The sequence below is a fragment of the Capricornis sumatraensis genome, chromosome 1 (genome assembly GCF_032405125.1).
Source record: "Capricornis sumatraensis isolate serow.1 chromosome 1, serow.2, whole genome shotgun sequence".
Classification (NCBI taxonomy): domain Eukaryota; kingdom Metazoa; phylum Chordata; class Mammalia; order Artiodactyla; family Bovidae; genus Capricornis; species Capricornis sumatraensis.
The window spans coordinates 184,346,232-184,364,985 of NC_091069.1; the positions used below are offsets into that span (position 1 = coordinate 184,346,232).

An 18,754-nucleotide genomic window follows, 5' to 3' on the forward strand; every position below is an offset into this window, starting at 1 on the left:
GAAGCCAGCAATTCCACCAAACGCTAGTGATCATCTAATTGTAGCTAAGGTGGTGTGATCCTGGTACCTGCTGATGTGAGAGCCACTATCTGATGGCCTAGTTTCTTGGGTATGGCAGAGATAATTCATCCTTGGGTGGGTCAATTTTGCAGTGTGGTTCTGAGAATAATTTCCACAGTCCCAGCCTGGGGGTGGTGCCTCCAGCCTTTGTAACAACAACAACATCATAAATTCTTAATTCCCTATATTAAAACACTTTGTGTTTAAAATGGTGAAATGGTTTATATTACGTGCAAATGAACCCAACCTGATATATGCGAAATAGAAGAAGGCATGATTCCTCCCACTACACTAGGAAGCTGTAGTGGCTTTGTGAGGTATGAGTGACAGAAACGGACCACATCCACACTCCAGATCTGTTTCCTCAGTTTTACATGGAAAGTTGTCTTGAAGCAGAACATGGAAATGGAATTCCATTTATTCTGCTCACCAGGAGGAAATTTCTTCACCATTGTCTTTTAGGACCACCGAGGGGTGGAGGCCACAATTGTCCCCTTCCAGATGATGCTACAAATCAAGCAGAGCCATCTGAAATCAGAGTCATTTTTTCTTCCCTCTTGATTGTGGGGAATTCTCTTTGAAACCATAGGTGTGGGTTGACAGAGAGAAGAAAATGTAGTAGAAACAGGTACCATAGTTCTCTGAGCCACTTACTTACACAAATGCTTGGCCTTCTAAACCTACTTGAGCCTCGTCAGGTATATATCACCTTCAGTTGATAACAGAGTGCTGGTGTGCTTGCCTGAATTTAAGACTTGGTGAGTCAGACCACACCCAGCTCACTATGTGCAGCTTAGGCTGCATGGCAACTTTGTGGTGTACGGTCAAGTGCTCAGTCCCTATTAGGGCCCAGTGGCAATCTGAAAGGAAACTGCTATCTAAAAAATGAGTTATCTTTGCTTAACATCCTAAGGTCTATCCAGTGATCCATCTGGAGGGGCTGACCAAAGATTCCGTGCAGCATCTCTACCTGCCGCAGATATTTTAAGAACCATTGGATCTACTGGGGATGTAGCCCAAGAGACAAAGTAGCTTTCACAGCAGGCTGGACCAATTGCAGATATCTTTTCTTTTCTGTCCCCTACTCAAAAATGGCAACTTTTTGGATTACTTGGTCAAGAAGTTCAAATCGCAGACTCAAATGAGATATATGTTGCCTGCAAAATCTGAAGAAAGATTTGAAGAAAGCAGGGGAAACCACTAGGCGATTCAGTTCAGTTCAGATCAGTTCAGTCGCTCGTCATGTCCGACTCTTTGCAACCCCATGAATCACAGCACGCCAGGCCTCCCTGTCCATCACCAAATCCCCTTACAATTATAGTGGAAGTGGCAAATACATTCAAGGGATTAGATATAAAGACAACGCACTTGAAAAACTATGGACAGAGGCTCATAACATTGCACAGGAGCTGGTGATCAAAATCATCCCCAAGAAAAAGAAATGCAAAAAAGGCAAAATGGTTGTCTGAAGAGGTCTTACAAATAGCTAAGAAAAGAAGAGAAGTGAAAGGCAAAGGAGAAAAGGAAAGATATACCCATTTGAATGCAGAGTTCCTAAGAATAGCAAGGGAAGATAAGAAAGCTTTCCTAAGTGAACAATGCAAACAAACAGAAGAAAACAATATAATGGAAAAGACTAGAGATCTCTTCAAGAAAATTAGAGATACTAAGTGAACATTTCATGCAAAGATGGGCATGATAAAGAATAGAAACAGTATGGACCTAACAGAAGCAGGAGATATTAAGAAGAGGGGGCAAGAATACACAAAAGAACCATACAAGAAAGATCTTAATGACCCAGATAATCATGATGGTATGATCACTTATCTAGAGTCAGACATCCTGGAATGTGAAATCAAATGGGCTTTAGGAAGCATCACTATGAACAAAGCTAGTGGAGGTGATGGATTTCCAGCTGAGCTATTTCAAACCCTAAAAGATGAGGCTGTGAAAGTGCTGCACTCAATATGCCAGCAAATTTGAAAACTCAGCAGTGGCCACAGGACTGAAAAAGATCGATTTTCATTCCAGTCCCAAAGAAGGGCAATGCCAAAGAATGTTCAAACTGCTGCAGAATTGCACTCATTTCAAATGCTAGCAAAGTAATACTCAAAATTCTCCAAGCTAGACTTCAAGAATGAGAACTGGAAAATCCCAGATGTTCAAGCTGGATTTAGAAAAGGCAGAGGAACAAGAGATAAGGTTGCTAGCATCAGTTGGATCATAGAAAAAGGAGGAGAATTCCAGAGAAACATCTACTTCTGCTCCATTGACTATGCCAGAGCCTTTGATTGTGTGGATCACAATAAACTGTAGAAAATTCTTAAAGAGATGCAAAAACTAGACCACCCTACCTGCCTCCTGCAAAATCTTTATGCATTCAGAAGCAACAGTTAGAACTGAACATGAAACAACAGACTGGTTCAAAATTGGGAAAGGAGTATGTCAAGGCTGTATACTGTCACCCTGCTTATTTAACTTGCATGCAGAGTACATCATGTGAAATGCTGGGCTGGACAAAACACAAGCGGAAATCAAGATTGCCAGGAAAAATATCAATAACCTCAGATATGCAGATGACACCACCCTTATGGCAGAAAGCAAAGAGGAACTAGAGAGACTCTTGATGAAGGTGAGAGGAAAGTGAAAAACTTGGCTTAAAATTCAACATTCAAAAACCTAAGATTGTGGCATCCAGTCCCATCACTTCATGGAAAATAGATGGGAAAACAGTGGAAACAGTGAGAGACTTCATTTTCTTGGGCTCCAAAATCACTGCAGATGGTGACTGCAGCCATGAAATTAAAAGACTCTTGCTCCTTGGAAGAAAAGCTATGACAAACCTAGACGGTGTATTAAAAAGCAGAGACATTACTTTGCCAACAAAGGTCCATCTAGTCAAGGCTATGGTTTTTCCAGTAGGCATATATGGGCATGAGAGTTGGACTATAAAGAAAGCTGAATGCCGAATAATCGATGATTTTGAACTGTGGTATTGGAGGAGACTCTTGAGAGTCCCTTGGACTGCAAAGAGATCAAAGCAGTCAGTCCTAAAAGAAATCAATCATGAATATTCATTGGAGGGACTGATGCTGAAACTGAAGCCACCTCAATACTTTGGCCACCTGATGCGAAGAGCCAACTCACTGGAAAAGACCCTGATGCTGGGAAAGATTGAAGGTAGGAGGAGAAGGGGATGACAGAGGATGAAATGGTTGGATGGCATCACCAACTCAATGGACATGAGCTTGGGCAATATCTGGGAGATGGTGAAGGACAGGGAAGCCTGGCATGCTGCAGTTCATGGGGTTGCAAATAGTTGGACATGACTAAGCAATGTTTATTGATTAATAAGAGAGCAGAAATTTGCCATTTGCTTTTAGGAGGTGTATCTTGACATGTTTGAGACCACTGATATCATATAAAGATCACCAGTATGACTTTTGGTGATATATGACTTAGAATTTGTAGAGATATTTCCATAAATGTGTCACATAAGTCTTGGGATAGTTCTTACTTCCTATTCACCTGATTGTATCAACACATGACATCATCAGGAAAACATATCAATGTGATATCTTATAGAACAGAGAAGTGATCAAGTTTCCTGGTTACTAGAATATGACAAAGGTTTAGAAGGTTGATGTGCATTGCTGAGTATATTGCTTGTCCTAAGACCTAAAAGTAAACTGCTCCTGATGAATTTTCATATCAAGTAAAGAAAAAAAAAATCCAGATCCACAACTGCATACCATGTTCCAGGACATCTATTGTTTCATTCAAGCAAAAAATAGCAACAACAAAAACAATAAAAATCACATGGATCAACTTGTAGTCAGAGGCAGCACCTGATTAAATGTACAATAATCCATTCTCATTCTGCATTATTTTTAGACTTATAGCCAAATTCGGCTTCTAGAAAATAAGTTAAAAAGTGTTATTCACAAGAAGATGCAATATGCCCTAATTTTGCCAGTTTATGCCAACAGAAAGCTGGAGAACATGTATAAGGCCTGGTTTGAAACCTATTAGATCTAGGTGGCAGCAATATAATTGAGAGTAAACTAAATGTGTTTATTAGAGTGCTCCAAAATAAGATTCTGAATGTTTTTGAGTCACTAAAAATGGCTCCAATAGGGGAGAACCGAGACAGCAAAGCAGAAACAGTACCTGAAGTAGAGGGACCTGTGGTGTAAAGGTGGGGCCAAGGAGGAACAGGCAATTTCCTGCCACCTGCTCAGGGACACCCTCACTTAAGACTGCACCCAACAGGACCAGCAGGGACCCTGGTGGCTACTGGAGTGTGGAAACCCAGACCAGCACTGCCCCTCGTACATCAAGAGCCTGCAGTCCCCCAGCTGGGTACTCTTGTCCCGGCTGCACTTGGAGAAGAGTGGAGATTCATCTGAGTGTATCACTGATCCCATGCAAGGGGGCTTTTACTGACTTGGTTTAAAGAAGCTGATTCTTCCAAGCTGAAATTCAACACCACAAGCTGAAGACACCATAATGGAGAAACTGTCCTTTAAGATGTTTCTGGGAAAGGAAAGATGCTGTGTTGTTTTAACAGATGGATTCTCCAAGTGGCAGCAATGTCAGCGAACACCCAGAGGCAGCCCTACTTCTTCTTATTCCCCCAAATCAAAACAGAAAAGTCAGAGAGAGAGAGTGCTCTAGACAGCCCTGAGGACTAGGAGGAAGTGTGGGACAACTGGAGGCCACTAACAATGGCCAGGATCTTTGGCTGCTGGGAGCCCCCAGAGGAAAGAGACAGCCTGTGTTCCAAAACCATTATCACAGGAGATTCCTTCAAAGGCTTAAATGGCATCGCCCAACACAGTGTCTGCCACATTAGATGGACAAGAGGCAGTCTCTAAGTGACTGGACTTTGATAAGAATTTGGGTTCTTTGGTAAGCTCATGAAGTTTCATGAGCTTTGGTAAGCTCCGGAGAACACTACCATCCACCATGGTGAATAACTCCTAAAAGAACACTCCTGAGTGTCTGCTTCCTGTCGACTTACTGCTCAAAAAGGAGCTCAAGGCAAGTGACAGCAGCCAGAAGATGCTACAGTGGCTGGCCACAAAGTCACCCAAGAAGGAAGACCCCAAAACACCCCAAAAGGCAGAGTCAGATGTACCCCAGGTGTCCAGGCAGTTCCTGCAAAAGAGTCTATTCCCCTCCAAGGGAGGCAGTGCAGGGCTTCTGGAGTGATGGCTGAAGTGGGAGGAGGAGGAGCCTTTTGGCAAGCAGCCTCACATGAGACCAAGGCCACAGTGTGCAGCACGGAATCCCATCGTGATAACAGGTTCCAGCATTGTGTGTGTGAGTAGGGGCAGGGGGATGTTGCTTGGGAAATAAAGTGTTAGTTAACATTTCTTGCTTCTCCAGGGAGGGGCTGTCCTGGTTGGGACCAAGAATCTCTAGTGGAGTGGGTGGGCAGCCAGGCAGAAGAAGGGCACCACCATCAGTTCATGGTGAGAAGGGAGGGGACTCTTGTGCCCACAGCCCTCTCCTGGTTGGACCGGTGGACCTTCCCTCAGAGCCTGACCCCACTGACCTCAGCCCGACCTGACCTGACCTGACCTGGTGCTGCTAGCAGAAGCTATTTTCTGCTCAGCCTTTGGACTCTTTTAGACTTTTGGAATTAAGTTCTTAAAACATTTTTTCCTTGAATAAATTATACTTGATAAACTGTCTACATTTCAGAAAATGCTGCTCGTGGAAGGAATTCCAGATCTCACAGTTTTCTTCTGGCATCAGACCTAGGGAGTGGTTTTGTCATAAATGTGAGGCACTGGAGTTTTCTGTGGACAAAGCTGTATTTTTGGAAACAATAAAAAGGCTTGGTTGGGGGGAGGGGAATGTTTCCAATTTGCTTGGTTAATTGACTAAAAGATGAACCTAAAGGAAGTATATACTGAATGAAGTTGAAATGCAGGAGGAAGGCACCCCAAAGCTTAGAGAGACTGTGATGCTCATGTGAATTTATGTAAGAGCTTCTCAGCTATATTCTGACTACATGCCCTCAGAAGGTTCAAAGACATGTCCTTCACCAAGGCCAAGAGAAACACATTTGTGAGGGAAAACCCAATATTCTCTCTTTTTTAAGTTGTTTTGTTTTGTTTTGTTTTTTTGATGTGGACCATTTTTAAAGGATTGAATTTGTTGCAATATTGCTTCTATTTTATGTTTTGGCTTTGGCTCGCAGGCATTTGGGATCTTAGCTCCCCGAATAGGGATTGAACCCACATCTCCTACACTGGAAGGTAAAGGTGAAGTCTTACTCACTGGACTGCCAGGAAACCCCAGAAACCCAACATTCTTAAACAGCTTCATTAAGGCTATTCTCTATAGGATAAAAAGTACAGTGGGACCAATTGCTATTAAGTTGGGCAATCTGCATGCAGTGAGAATAATAGTATCATGATGAAACACACCAGGGCCTCATGGCCTACTCCCCCTAGATGCCTTTTGTCTGCAGAAAAGTTTTAGCCAAAAGATTAAGTGTAATCAAAGAAGTGAGAAAAAGCAGAAGCAAAGGGAAAAATGTCAAACAGGACAAAATGATAATAACTTAGTCATTAAGCAAAGTCAAGGACTTTTAGTTCCTCCTGAAGGGCTATAGATAATTCTGAACCATATCCTGTGAGCTGTTTTGTAGGTACTGAAACCCCAAACAAGTGGGAGAAGTTCACTACATCATGACCAGACTGTAGCCATAACATAAGCTGCCATAATTCTGAGAAATGGCCTCAAAGAAATAGGAACAAACCAACCCTGAAACTGAAGACTAATTATACTTTCAACAGTCAAGATGATGCTAATCAGACCACCTCATGACCAATTTTGAGATGACTGTCAGAGCTGGCTGTACTAGCCTCCCTCTGCCTATACATCCTTGAATCTCTCCTTTAAAGGTCTTGCCCATTGATTGACAGTGGGGACAGTTGGTATTTGGACATGAGTCCACCCACCACAGCCCTTTGCCATTGCTAGCCTCCAAACTAAAGCAAACTTACCTTTTCACAAACCTTGCCTCTTTATTGACTTTAGAGCAGTGAGCAGCTGGACCCCACTTCTGAAAACAATGTGTTGGTAAATGCTGGTCCGACTTCTGTTTTCTCTTGCTTGTACAGACCAAATAAAATTTGACTGGATTGCTCATCTTTGTTTGCTTTAAGGACAAAACCATCAGCTAACCAGTGTCAAAGATCTCTATGAAACAAACCATTCTAATTATGGCTTTGACTCAGCTTCCCATCATGGTAGACATTCCCACTTTATCCTCTAGACTGAAGACAGGGGAAAAAAAAAAAAAAAGACTCTCTTAAAAATATTGTTTGTTGCCAGGTACTATTAAAAAAATTAGTTTGATACTAACTCAGGATAAAATGCTAAACAGGTACTATAGAAAAAATGAACAAACAAACTTAAAAGTCAAAAGAGAAATGCAGTGATTTCTAGGAACTAATCTAGGTTCATTACTAGTAATCCATACAAAAGTGGCCTCATTTGTCCCTTAAATGAGATTATTAAATGAGAAAAAAGTTATATATATTATATATAGTTGATCATGAACTTCATGTGAATAAATAGTGTTATAAAGAATACCTGGATTTCATTAATAAAGAGTATATTGGTAAATGGAGAACAATCACATTCTAATTTTTATTGGTCCACCTATATTTGAACTGCCATGTCAGTGTTGAATGCAATATTTTATTTGCTTACTATTTTTATTGTTTATATTTATTACTTATTTACGTGGTGGCATCAGATCTTAGCTGCAGCACACGGGATCTTTATTTCTTTTTTGTTGGAAGATAATTGCTTTACAATGTTGTGTTGACTTCTGTCATATATCAACATGAATCAGCCATAGGTATACATATGTCTGCTCCCTCTTGAACCTTCCTCTCACCTTGTACCCTATTCCACAGGGTTGTCACAGGGCACCAGATTGAGTTCCCTGTGTCATACAGCAACTTCCCATTAGCTATCTATTTTACATATGGTAATGTATATATTTCAGTGCTACTCTTGGGACACAGAGGGTCTTTGTTGCATCACGTGGAATCTTTTGATTCCACGCAGGCTCAGTAGTTATGGCATGCAGTCTTAGTTACCCTGTGGTTTAGGGAATCTTAGTTCCCCAACCTGGGATTGAACCCATGACCCCTCCATTGTCAGGTGGATTCTTAACCACTGGACCACCAGGAAAGTTCCAAATACAATACTTCAAAAGAAATGTTAATCAAACAGAATTGTTTACAAACAAGAGAGGAGTTCAATAAGGGCTCTGGATAATCCAACACATGAAGAACAGTTGTGGTAACTAGGGGGTTTTGTGTCAAAAAAGCAAAAATAAAACTACCTTGTTGGGAGAGCACCAGTTAGCTGCCTTTATCTGAAATGTGGCCATATGAAATAGGGAACTGATTTACTTGCGGTAACTTCAAAGGAAGATCAAGGACCAAATAGACAAATTTCCACAGGAAAAGATTTGTATGTAACACACAGAAAAATCTTCAATTCAGTGCAGTCACTTAGCAGCAGAATGTGCTGCTGTAGGAAGCAATGAACTTTCTGTCTGGCAACGCCTTTGCATAAGTTGAGTCTGCTTCTGCTGTGTGTTTCAGTTGAGTACATTCCTGAAATAGGTAGGAAACTAGATGACCTTTAAAGTGAAGTGAAGTCGCTCAGTTGTGTCCAATTCTTTGCGACCCCATGGACTGTAGCCTACCAGGCTCCTCCCTCCATGGGATTCTCCAGGCAAGAGTGCTGGAGTGGGTTGCCATTTCCTTCTCCAGGGGATCTTCCCAACCCAGGGATTGAACCTGGGTCTCTAGCATTCCAGGCAGATGCTTTAACCTCTGAGCCACCAGGGAGTCCCTTCCAATCTCAGTTTCAATAATTTCATAAAGAGTGAGCAGGGAATCTAAAAGGAAGGAAAAGCAGTTTCTGAGATGCATGGGGTAGTCATTGTGGACAGCGTGTGAGACAAGGTGGTAATTCAGATAAACTGATCTCAATGGAGCATCATGATTTCTCATATATACTTGAAACATGAGAGTTAATTAACTGGACATTTTGTTTTCTCACCTCAAATTAGGATACATCTGCTTAGAGGACAGCTGTGGTACAATGATTTAGATGATATGCCTTTCCCTGGGTATGGGGATATGCGGAAAGAGCAGTGACTGGGAGCAGGAAGATGGAAGTTTTAGAGTTTAATCCCAGGATTGCTCCAAACTCACCATCTGCTTTCCGAGAAATTTCTTGCAAATTCCATTTAGCTTCACTGAAGAGGAGATTTGCGAGATGTTTACTAAGAACTTTCAAAAACTGAGTGTAAGATAGCTCATCAGATACAAGATCTAGGCTCAGAAGCAACCTGATGACTTCGCCTCTCATATTTCACATGGCAGGCCTGAAATGAAATAGAGCTAACATTTTTTTTTTTATTTTTTTGTCTTGACTTTTGAGGCTAAAGGGAGGATTTTGGAGAAGATATCATAATTCATCCCTGTGACTGTAGAATTATCTGAAGAAGTGGCTACATTGGAATGGAGTAAGGTAAGAATTGATCAAGTCTCAGTCACTCCCAAGGCCTTAAACTGAGTTTTTTGTTAGCGTCTGAAGATGCAGTGTCTGCAGAGAAATCAGGAGGCCTGGCCCCGCTAACTGCCTTCGGAGCACGTTGTGGGGGGTGCAGACCAAAGGTGAGTTTACACATCAGTGACTAAAGTTTCCTGCCACTAAGCATAAGAAGTCACTCATGAGCAGCGTCCCAAAACCACAGCTACAGGATGTGGGCACAAGCCCTTGTATAATTGTTGGCCAAGAGCCAATGAGCATTCATCCCTGCGCAAATACTTGGGCTTTTTTGTTGTTGTTAACCTTTGAAAACCACAGGCATTAGCCTCTCTCTTTCTTTCCCTTTGGCACAAGTCATGTTCTTTTCTCCACCTTGGTCTCTTGTGTGTAAAGAATTTCTGGGGGAGCTTTTAAGCCTGAATTTAATACGTTTGCACTCCCCTCTCTTGCCCCACAAAATGCCAGGCAGAAGTAAAGCTGCCTTACAAAATATCTGCTGGCTTCCGCAGCTTTGTTTGGTCTTTTTAATCAGATAGGACATCAGAGAGTTCCATGAGTGACCTTAGCCTTTTAAGAAAATACAAGTAATTTCTGGAAATTCCCCCTAAACAACGGTGACCTATTGTTTTCTCATGTCAGAATTAACGCAGAAGCTATGATACACTGATTTAGATGACATGCCTTTTTCTGGGAATGGAGATATGTAGAAGGACAGTGGGGCTGGAATAGGAGACTGAAAGCTTTAGAGTTTAATTCCATATCGCCAAAAAGTCACCATCTGTTTTTGAGCAATTTCTTTCCAATTTCTAGGCTTTTGCTTTGTGTTCTGTGAAATGAAAGCAATGGATTAGATGGTTTCTATGCTTCCTTAACCCCAGGGCTCTGAATCGGCTTCCTTAAGAATGCTTCAGCAAAGGGACAATGAGAGGAGGGCTCAAAGCAAAAGATCCTCATAAATTGGCTTCTCTTTTCTGCCTTAGAGGATGGCCAAGGGGCAGCCTCTGAAAAAGCCCAAGTGCCCACTGGAAGCCTAGGTGTGGTGATTTTTGGCAGTTTCTCTTTTTGTAAGTGTTAAAGAATGCATTAGTTTTGCTTCTGTAACCCCAATTCCCCATATTCAGATATGGAAACAAGTTGAATCTACTCCAGCATGGGAATTTTATTTTTAAATAAAAGAGAAGGCAGATCACTTTTACTTAAAGAAGAAATTTCTAACCATCAAAACTGCCCAAGATACATCAGAAGACTATGAACAATCTTTCAATTGTTCAAATAGTTTCTGAATGGAGATTTACTGGAAATTTTTTAGTGGAATTTCTTGAATGGATAAAGAACAGATAGAGAAGATGGCCAACCATGACATTTTTATGATGATATGCTTTATACTTAATGCCCTTTGTATCTAATCTTATTCCCAATCAGACCTATGTTGCCCCTTTGGGAAAATTTACTAGTATAGTTCAGATAATAGCCTGAAGGAAAAGCCCAGGGATACATATAGGTCTCTTGGTTTGTGGGTTGTGGCTGGTTGTCCATCTTATGGACAAGAAACCCAACTGTCCACTGGGAATACCACACAGCAAATGGTAAAAAAAATAGTAAGTTCATGCATGTTTGCGTGCTAAGTCCCTTCAGTAGTGTCTGATTCTTGTGACTGTAGCCCACTAGGGTCCTCTGTCCATGGGATTCTCCAGGGAAGAATACCAGAGTGGGTTGCCATGCCCTCCTCCAGGAGATCTTTCCCACCCAGAGATCGAACCCACATGTCTTATGTCTCCTGCATTGACAAGTGTGTTCTTCACCATTAGTGCCATGTAGGAAAGCCCCAGAAGGCCCATAGTGACCAGAAAAACAATTCCCAGAAGAACTGAATTTAGTTCCCTTGGATGTTGTCTGGGGTTCTACACCAAAGTGGCATTGCTCTACAGGCAGATACTCAATGGTTTTTATTTAATAAAATAATTTGACTTCATTTCATTGAATCCTCCCAAGATCTTTATGAAGTAGGCAAAAGAGATAGCATCATCTCCATTTTACAGATGAGGAAATTAAACCTTAGGAAAATTAAGGTAATTTTACAGGGTCTTACATGACTGATTCAACTCTTTCCAGACAAAAAAGGGTGTTTTACCTAATGACTGGGGCTTCCCTGGTGGCCCAGAGGGTAAAGGGTCTGCCTGCAATACAGGAGACATGGGTTTGACCCCTGGCTTGGAAAGATCCCTTGGAAAAGGGAATTGATATCCACTCCAGTATTCTTGAGTGGAGAATTCCATGGACAGAGGAGCCTGGCAGGCTACACAGTCCAGAGAGTTAGAGAGTCAGATGCAACTGAGCAACTATCACTACTTAATGATTAACAACAATTATTTAAAGAATTATAAGGTCTCTGGTTTTAAAAGATTTTATCAATCATCCCTTTAGCAATCCCTTTCACAATGTTCACTTTAGTCCCTCCTCCTGCTGCTGCTGCTGCTGTGTCACTTCAGTCATGTCCGACTCTGTGCGACCCCATAGATGGCAGCCCACCAGGCTCCCCCGTCCCTGGGATTCTCCAGGCAAGAACACTGGAGTGGGTTGCCATTTCCTTCTCCAATGCACAAAAGTGAAAAGTGAAAGTGAAGTTCCTCAGTCGTGTCCAACTCTTCGTGACCCCATTCACTGCAGCCCACCAGGCTCCTCCGTCCATGGGATTTTCCAGGCAAGAGCACTGGAGTGGGGTGCCACTGCCTTCTCCTTTAGTCCCTCCCAGTACATGTCAAAGAGCAATGCTTCCCATCCTTGGGCATTTTTAAGTATAAGGAGTTCTTTCTTATCTTAAACTGCCATCCAAATCCCTGAACCCTCTTATCCTCTGGTCATAATTCTGCTTCCCAGGTCCCACTTACCAGTTTCTAGAATATCCCACAAGATGGTCTGTATGAAATATGAAGACAGTTCTTATGTCATCTCTGAGATCACTCTTCTCACACTAAACAGCTTTGGTACTCTATTGTTACAGACTGGACCTCAGGGTTAAGAGATATCACTCTCCTCTCATCTTTTTGATTTGCTGTGTATCCTTTCAAAGGTCATTTGGGAACAGTCCAACTTAGAAAATTCAAAGGGAATGAATATGCAGAAAGAAGTCAATTGTCAGACTCATCCTTAAATGGTAAATAAAGAGAATGTGCTGGACCTTTCATAGACCTCTGCCAACAAATGCCACTATCTTGAGGCAAATGGGGATTTTCGGGCAGCACTGTTAATAATAATTTGCCAATTGTGCCTGCTTCAGAACCACTGCCAAAGCAATCCAACGACTTTTCATTCCACTACTGTTGACAGGACAGCTAAGGATTTCAACATTTCCTTTTACAGTCTGAATAGAAGTTTCCTGCCTTGGGGACTGTAACAATATTTGCCATCATGAGGGGAAAAAAAAATGTGGGTCCTGGGAAGTGGAAAGAGAGGGAGAGAGGTACTAATGGAAGTAAACAAAGATAAAGACAAAATCAAACGAGAGTTATTCAAGGTTTGGATTTTGAATGCCTCCATAAAATTGATGTTTGTGAAACATCAGAGGACAAATCTTTGAAACTGAGGAAGTAAGGAGGTTGAGGAAAAGACTTTAAAGTTAGACTTCACATAATCATCCTCTCCCCCTCAAAAGCTGGAATTTTTAAATTGAATACCAGCCAAGGTGTCTCAACTTTGGGTCATAGGACAGGCAAAAAGCTGATTATGTTAATAATATATAGAATTCAGCATTAAAAGTCTTTTTTTCAAAATAATTTAAAAATAAAATAAAATTGAAAAAAAAGTTTAGAGATGAAAACAGATGAGATAATCTCCTGAGTTGTTTACAATTAGACATGAGTCAAGGAGAGACAAAGAGGAAATATGAGAGAAAAGAAAATGTAAACAGAATGAATTACAACAGTGTTTTTAAAAAACATGCTTCTTATCCCCTCTAGAATCCATAGACATTCCACAGAAGGCACTTCTAAGACCCAAAAGACAGGAGGTCAGTGGCATTCTCATCTGTCTCAACCACAGTGGTCTTACTTCTACCTGTTTTACATATTGGGCATCTGAAACAGATTCATTAGAAGGAAAGATCTGCTATTGAAAAATAAAACATAAGAACTATCAATCAAAAAAGAAAAAAAAAGCAAAAAGGAAATGAGCCACTGAAAGTTATTGATCATGGAATAATATGATCAAATTGTGTTTTTGGAATCTGGCAACAATGCAAAATGAATTAGAAGAGGCTCAGCCCTGGAAATGATACCAACTAAAAGGTTATAGCAATAATCCAGCTAAACAGAATTTAAAATGTGATCTAATAATATACCTGTGAGAATGAAAAGGAGAAGAGAATATGAAAAATTTTGAAAGAATAAACTTTAGTTTGACATCTGGGCATAGGGCTTAATGCTAAATATGGTCTGTTTGTCCCATCTCCCTTAATTTATATGGTGAAATCCCAATGTGATGCTATTAAGAGGTGGGGCCTTAGCTTATGAGAGCAAAGCCCAAATTAATGAGATTTTGTTGTTGATGTTCAGTCACTTAGTCATGACCAACTCTTAAACCTCATGAAATGGGGAGCACACCAGGCTCCCCTGTCCTTCACTATTTCCTAAAGTTTGCTCAGATTCATGTCCATTGAGTCAGTGATGGTATCTAACCATCTCATCCTCTGCCAACCCCTTCTCCTTTTTCCTTCAACCTTTCCCAGCATCAGGATTCAGTTCAGGTCAGTTCAGTTCAGTTCAGTCGCTCAGTTGTGTCCGACTCTTTGCGACACCATGAATCGCAGCACACCAGGCCTCCCTGTCCATCACCAACTCCTGGAGTTCACTCAGACTCACGTCCATCGAGTCCGTGATGCCATCCAGCCATCTCATCCTCTGTCATCCCCTTCTCCTCCTGCCCCCAATCCCTCCCAGCATCAGAGTCTTTTCCAATGAGTCAACTCTTTGCATGAGGTAGCCAAAGTACTGGAGTTTCAGCTTTAGCATCATTCCTTCCAAAGAAATCCCAGGGCTGATCTCCTTCAGAATGGACTGGTTGGATCTCCTTGCAGTCCAAGGGACTCTCAAGAGTCTTCTCCAACACCACAGTTCAAAAGCATCAATTCTTCGGTGCTCAGCCTTCTTCACAGTCCAACTCTCACATCCATACATGACCACAGGAAAAACCATAGCCTTGACTAGATGGACTTTAGTTGGCAAAGTAATGTCTCTGCTTTTGAATATGCTATCTAGGTTGGTCATAACTTTTCTTCCAAGGAGTAAGCATCTTTTAATTTCATGGCTGCAATCACCATCTGCAGTGATTTTGGATTAGTGTCCTTATAAAGGAAGCACAAGAAAACTCTCTTGCCTCTTTGCCTATAACGATACAGCAAGAAATCTGAGCCCCAGAAGAGGGCCCACACCTGACCAGGTTGGTACCCTAATCTCAGAATTCCAACCTCCAGAACTGTAAGAAATAAATTTATGTTATTATCCACCCAGTCTGTAGTAATTTTGTTATAGCAACCCAGACAGACTAAAAGAGATACTATATGGAATGTATTTAGGAAGAAGATTAAAGACATCAAAACTGATAACTGTGACTATTAAAATCTCATAGAGAAATCCAGAATTTTGAAGAAGCTGAATATAAGTGGCTACTGATATAGATGATCAGCAGACAGAAATGCAAAATTGAATCTTAAAGAAATACCAGGGATGGGACTATGAATTTGGAAGTCATCCTCATAAAAAGGAAACTGAAATAATACAGATTGAGTTCCCAGTGAGAGAGAAGATCAGGATCCAAGGGCTGAAAATAAAGACCCAGAATGTGCCCACATTTGGAGGACTGAGAAATAAGAACCCAGAGGGTCTGCCCTGAGTTTATGATCAGGTATTTATTTGATAATGTTATCAATATACTTAAGTGAATTTATTTTCTGATTTTAAAAAATTTCATAAAAGATCTGAAGTGTGCATTTATCAGTCTAATCAAAGTTTTTGATCTCCTAAGATACTAAATATTTAAAATCATGTGATACCATTTAAAAGTAGTTGATTATTTCAATCTAAAAATATGGTGAGCTGAAACAGAATCTTCAATAATGATGTAGCTATGGATGATTTCTTTATCCACCAAAAAGAGTATCAAAAACCAATACTCCCCCGGGCAAGGGAATAGCCAAGTTTGTTTCGGTTTCCAATGAATGACATTAGCCCAGTGTAGGTCTCAATCAAAATGGGTTCAGTGAGCACCATCAATCCCTCTCCTCTTCCAGATTCAGTGGAATTCTTGTGGGTATTCTGGATAGCTGGAACAAGCTTAGATGTGAACGCAGACAACTGAAGAGGAAAAGAAGACACAGAATTAGTGAGTGCAAAGTAGGTCCAGAGACACACCCTCCCCAGCCAGTCCTCACAAAAGTTGACTGCTCTCCTGGAGCTGCACTTATTCTTACTACTTAAATAGAAATCATTTCTTGGAATTGTTAATATTGCTTCTGTTAGTCTTTTAATAGATTGATCTGTTAATAAATTTTGTACATAATAAAATTAACTGCCGCATCTTATTTATTTTTCATTATTCATAACTTGTACAACATTAAGAAGTCAGTTTAACAAATATTTGCTGATAGTCTAGTATGGATCAGACACCTGTCATGTACTGCTGAAGATTCAGACAAGTGAGATAGAGCCTCTGCCCTCATAGTGTGTGTGTCGCTTCAGCTGTGTCTGACTCTTTGTGACCCTCTGGAACGTAGTCCTCCAGGCTTCTCTATCCATGGGATTCTCCAGGCGAGAATACTGGAGTGGGTTGCCATGCCCTCCTCCAGGAGATCTTCTCAACCCGGGGGTTGAAACTGTGACTCTCACATCTCCTATATTGGCAGGTGGGTTCTTTCTTTTTTGCCACTTTATCTATTTTTTAATTGAAGGATAATTGTTTTATAGAATTTTGTTCTTTTCTATCAAACATCAATAAGAATCAGCCATAGGTGCACCATGGCTGATCTCTCCCAAACCCCCTTCCCATTCCACTTCCCATCCCACCCTTCTAGATTGTCACAGAGCCCCTGTTTGAGTTCCCTGAGTCGTACAGCAAATTCCCATTGGCTATCTATTTTACATATGGTATTGTAAGTTTCCATGTTACTCTTTCCATGCGTCTCACCCTCTCTTCCTTCTCTCCCCAGGTCCATAAGTCTGTTCTCTATGTCTGTTTCTCCATTGCTGCCCTGCAGATAAATTCATCAGTATCATCTTTCTAGATTCCATATATATGTGTCAGAATATGATATTTATATTTCTCTTACTTCACTCTGTATAATAGGCTCTAGGTTTGTGCACCTCATTAGAATGACTCAAACGTGTTCCTTTTTATGGCTGAATAATATTCCATTGTATATATGTACCACAGCTTATTTATCCATTCATCTGTTGATGGATAGGTGAATGTACTTATTATATGCAGGGTACATCATGAGAAATGCTGGGCTGGATGAACCACAAGTCAGAATCAAGATTGCCGGGAGAAATATCAATAACCTTAGATACACAGATGACACCATCATTATGGCAGAAAGAGAAGAAGAACTAAAGAGCCTCTTGATAAAAGTGAAAGAGGAGAGTGAAAAAGTTGGCTTAAAGCTCAACATTCAGAAAACTAAGATCATGGCATCCAGCCCCATCACTTCATAGCAAATAGATGGGAAAGCAGTGGAAACAGTGGCAGTTTATTTTGGGGGGCTCCAAAATTACTTCAGGTGGTGACTGCAGCCATGAAATCAAAAGATGCTTACTCCGTGGAAGGAAAGTTATGACCAACCTAGACAGCATATTAAAAAGCAGAGACATCACATTGTCAACAAAGGTCCGTCTAGTCAAGGCTATGGTTTTTCCAGTAGTCATGTATGGAAGTGAGAGTTGGACTATAAAGAAAGCTGAGCACAGAAGAATTGATGCTTTTGAACTGTGGTGTTGGAGAAGACTCTTGAGAGTCCCTTGGACTACAAAGAGATCCAACCAGTCCATCCTAAAGGAGACCAGTCCTGGGTGTTCATTGGAAGGACTGATGTTAAAGTTGAAACTCTAATATTTTGGCCACCTGATGCAAAGAGCTGACTCATTTGAAAATACCCTGATGCTGGGAAAGATTGAAGGCGGGAGGAGAAGGGGACAACAGATGATGACATGGTTGGATGGCATCACCAACTCAATGGACATAAGTTTGGGTAAACTCTGGAAACTGGTGATGGACAGGGAGGTCAGGTGTGCTGCAGTCCATGGGGTCACAACGAGTTGGACACAATGAGCGACTGAACTGAACTGCACTGAACTGTTGATAGACGTCTAGGTTGCTTCCATATTCTAGATGTTGTAAATAGTGCTGCAATGGACATTGTGGTACATGTATCTTTTTCAATTTTGGTTTCCTCAGGGTATATGCCTAGGAGTGGGAGTGCTGGGTTGTAAGGTGGTTTTAGTCCTAGTTTTTTAAGGAATCTCCATACCATCTTCCATAGTGGCTGTATAAGTTTGATGAGTGGGTTATTTACCACTGAGCCATCGGGGAAGCCCACACAGCAGTGGCACTATAATAAGATAAAAGAAATGAACTTGTAATGATCATACAAAGTCCATGAAAATAAACAGCAAAAACAGGCACAAGATATTAAAAAACAAAAACCAAAAGAAATCATATATGGTTAGAGGATCAAAAATGACTTCCAAAGAAGACATTTGAGACAATCCTCTAAGGGGTGATAGAGTTTCAGCAAGTGAAATGAGGTTAAAGAGGGTCTAGCTGGCTGCTGCTGTTTTTCTAACCCAACAGCCTTCTCTCCATTTGAGATTCTTCTACAGATAAGAGTGCTTCAGGGCTTCCCTGATGGTCCAGTGGGTATGAATCTGCCTGCCAATGCAAGAGACACAGGTTTGATCCCTGATCCAGGAAGATCATGTATGCCACAGAGCAACTAAGCCCGTGCACCACAACTACTGAGCCTGTGCTCTAGAGCCCAGAAGTCACAACTACTGAAGCCGTCACACCTAGACCTAGCACTTCACAGCACAAGCTATCTAACCATCTC

General features: G+C 41.2%; 1 protein-coding gene and 1 pseudogene across 1 annotated transcript in view; one reads left to right on the forward strand and one right to left on the reverse strand.

Annotated features, from left to right (window-relative positions):
* LOC138076469 (abasic site processing protein HMCES pseudogene) overlaps window positions 1-5,829 on the forward strand; it is a 132,250-nt pseudogene extending 126,421 nt beyond the window's left edge.
* Window positions 5,830-15,793: 9,964 nt separating this feature from the next.
* TPRG1 (tumor protein p63 regulated 1) overlaps window positions 15,794-18,754 on the reverse strand; it is a 121,886-nt gene continuing 118,925 nt past the window's right edge. Inside the window, exon 5 of the mRNA XM_068985789.1 lies at window positions 15,794-16,007. Coding sequence (XP_068841890.1) covers window positions 15,813-16,007 — 195 coding nt within the window. The 3' untranslated portion in view covers window positions 15,794-15,812. The remainder of the gene's footprint in view (window positions 16,008-18,754) is intronic.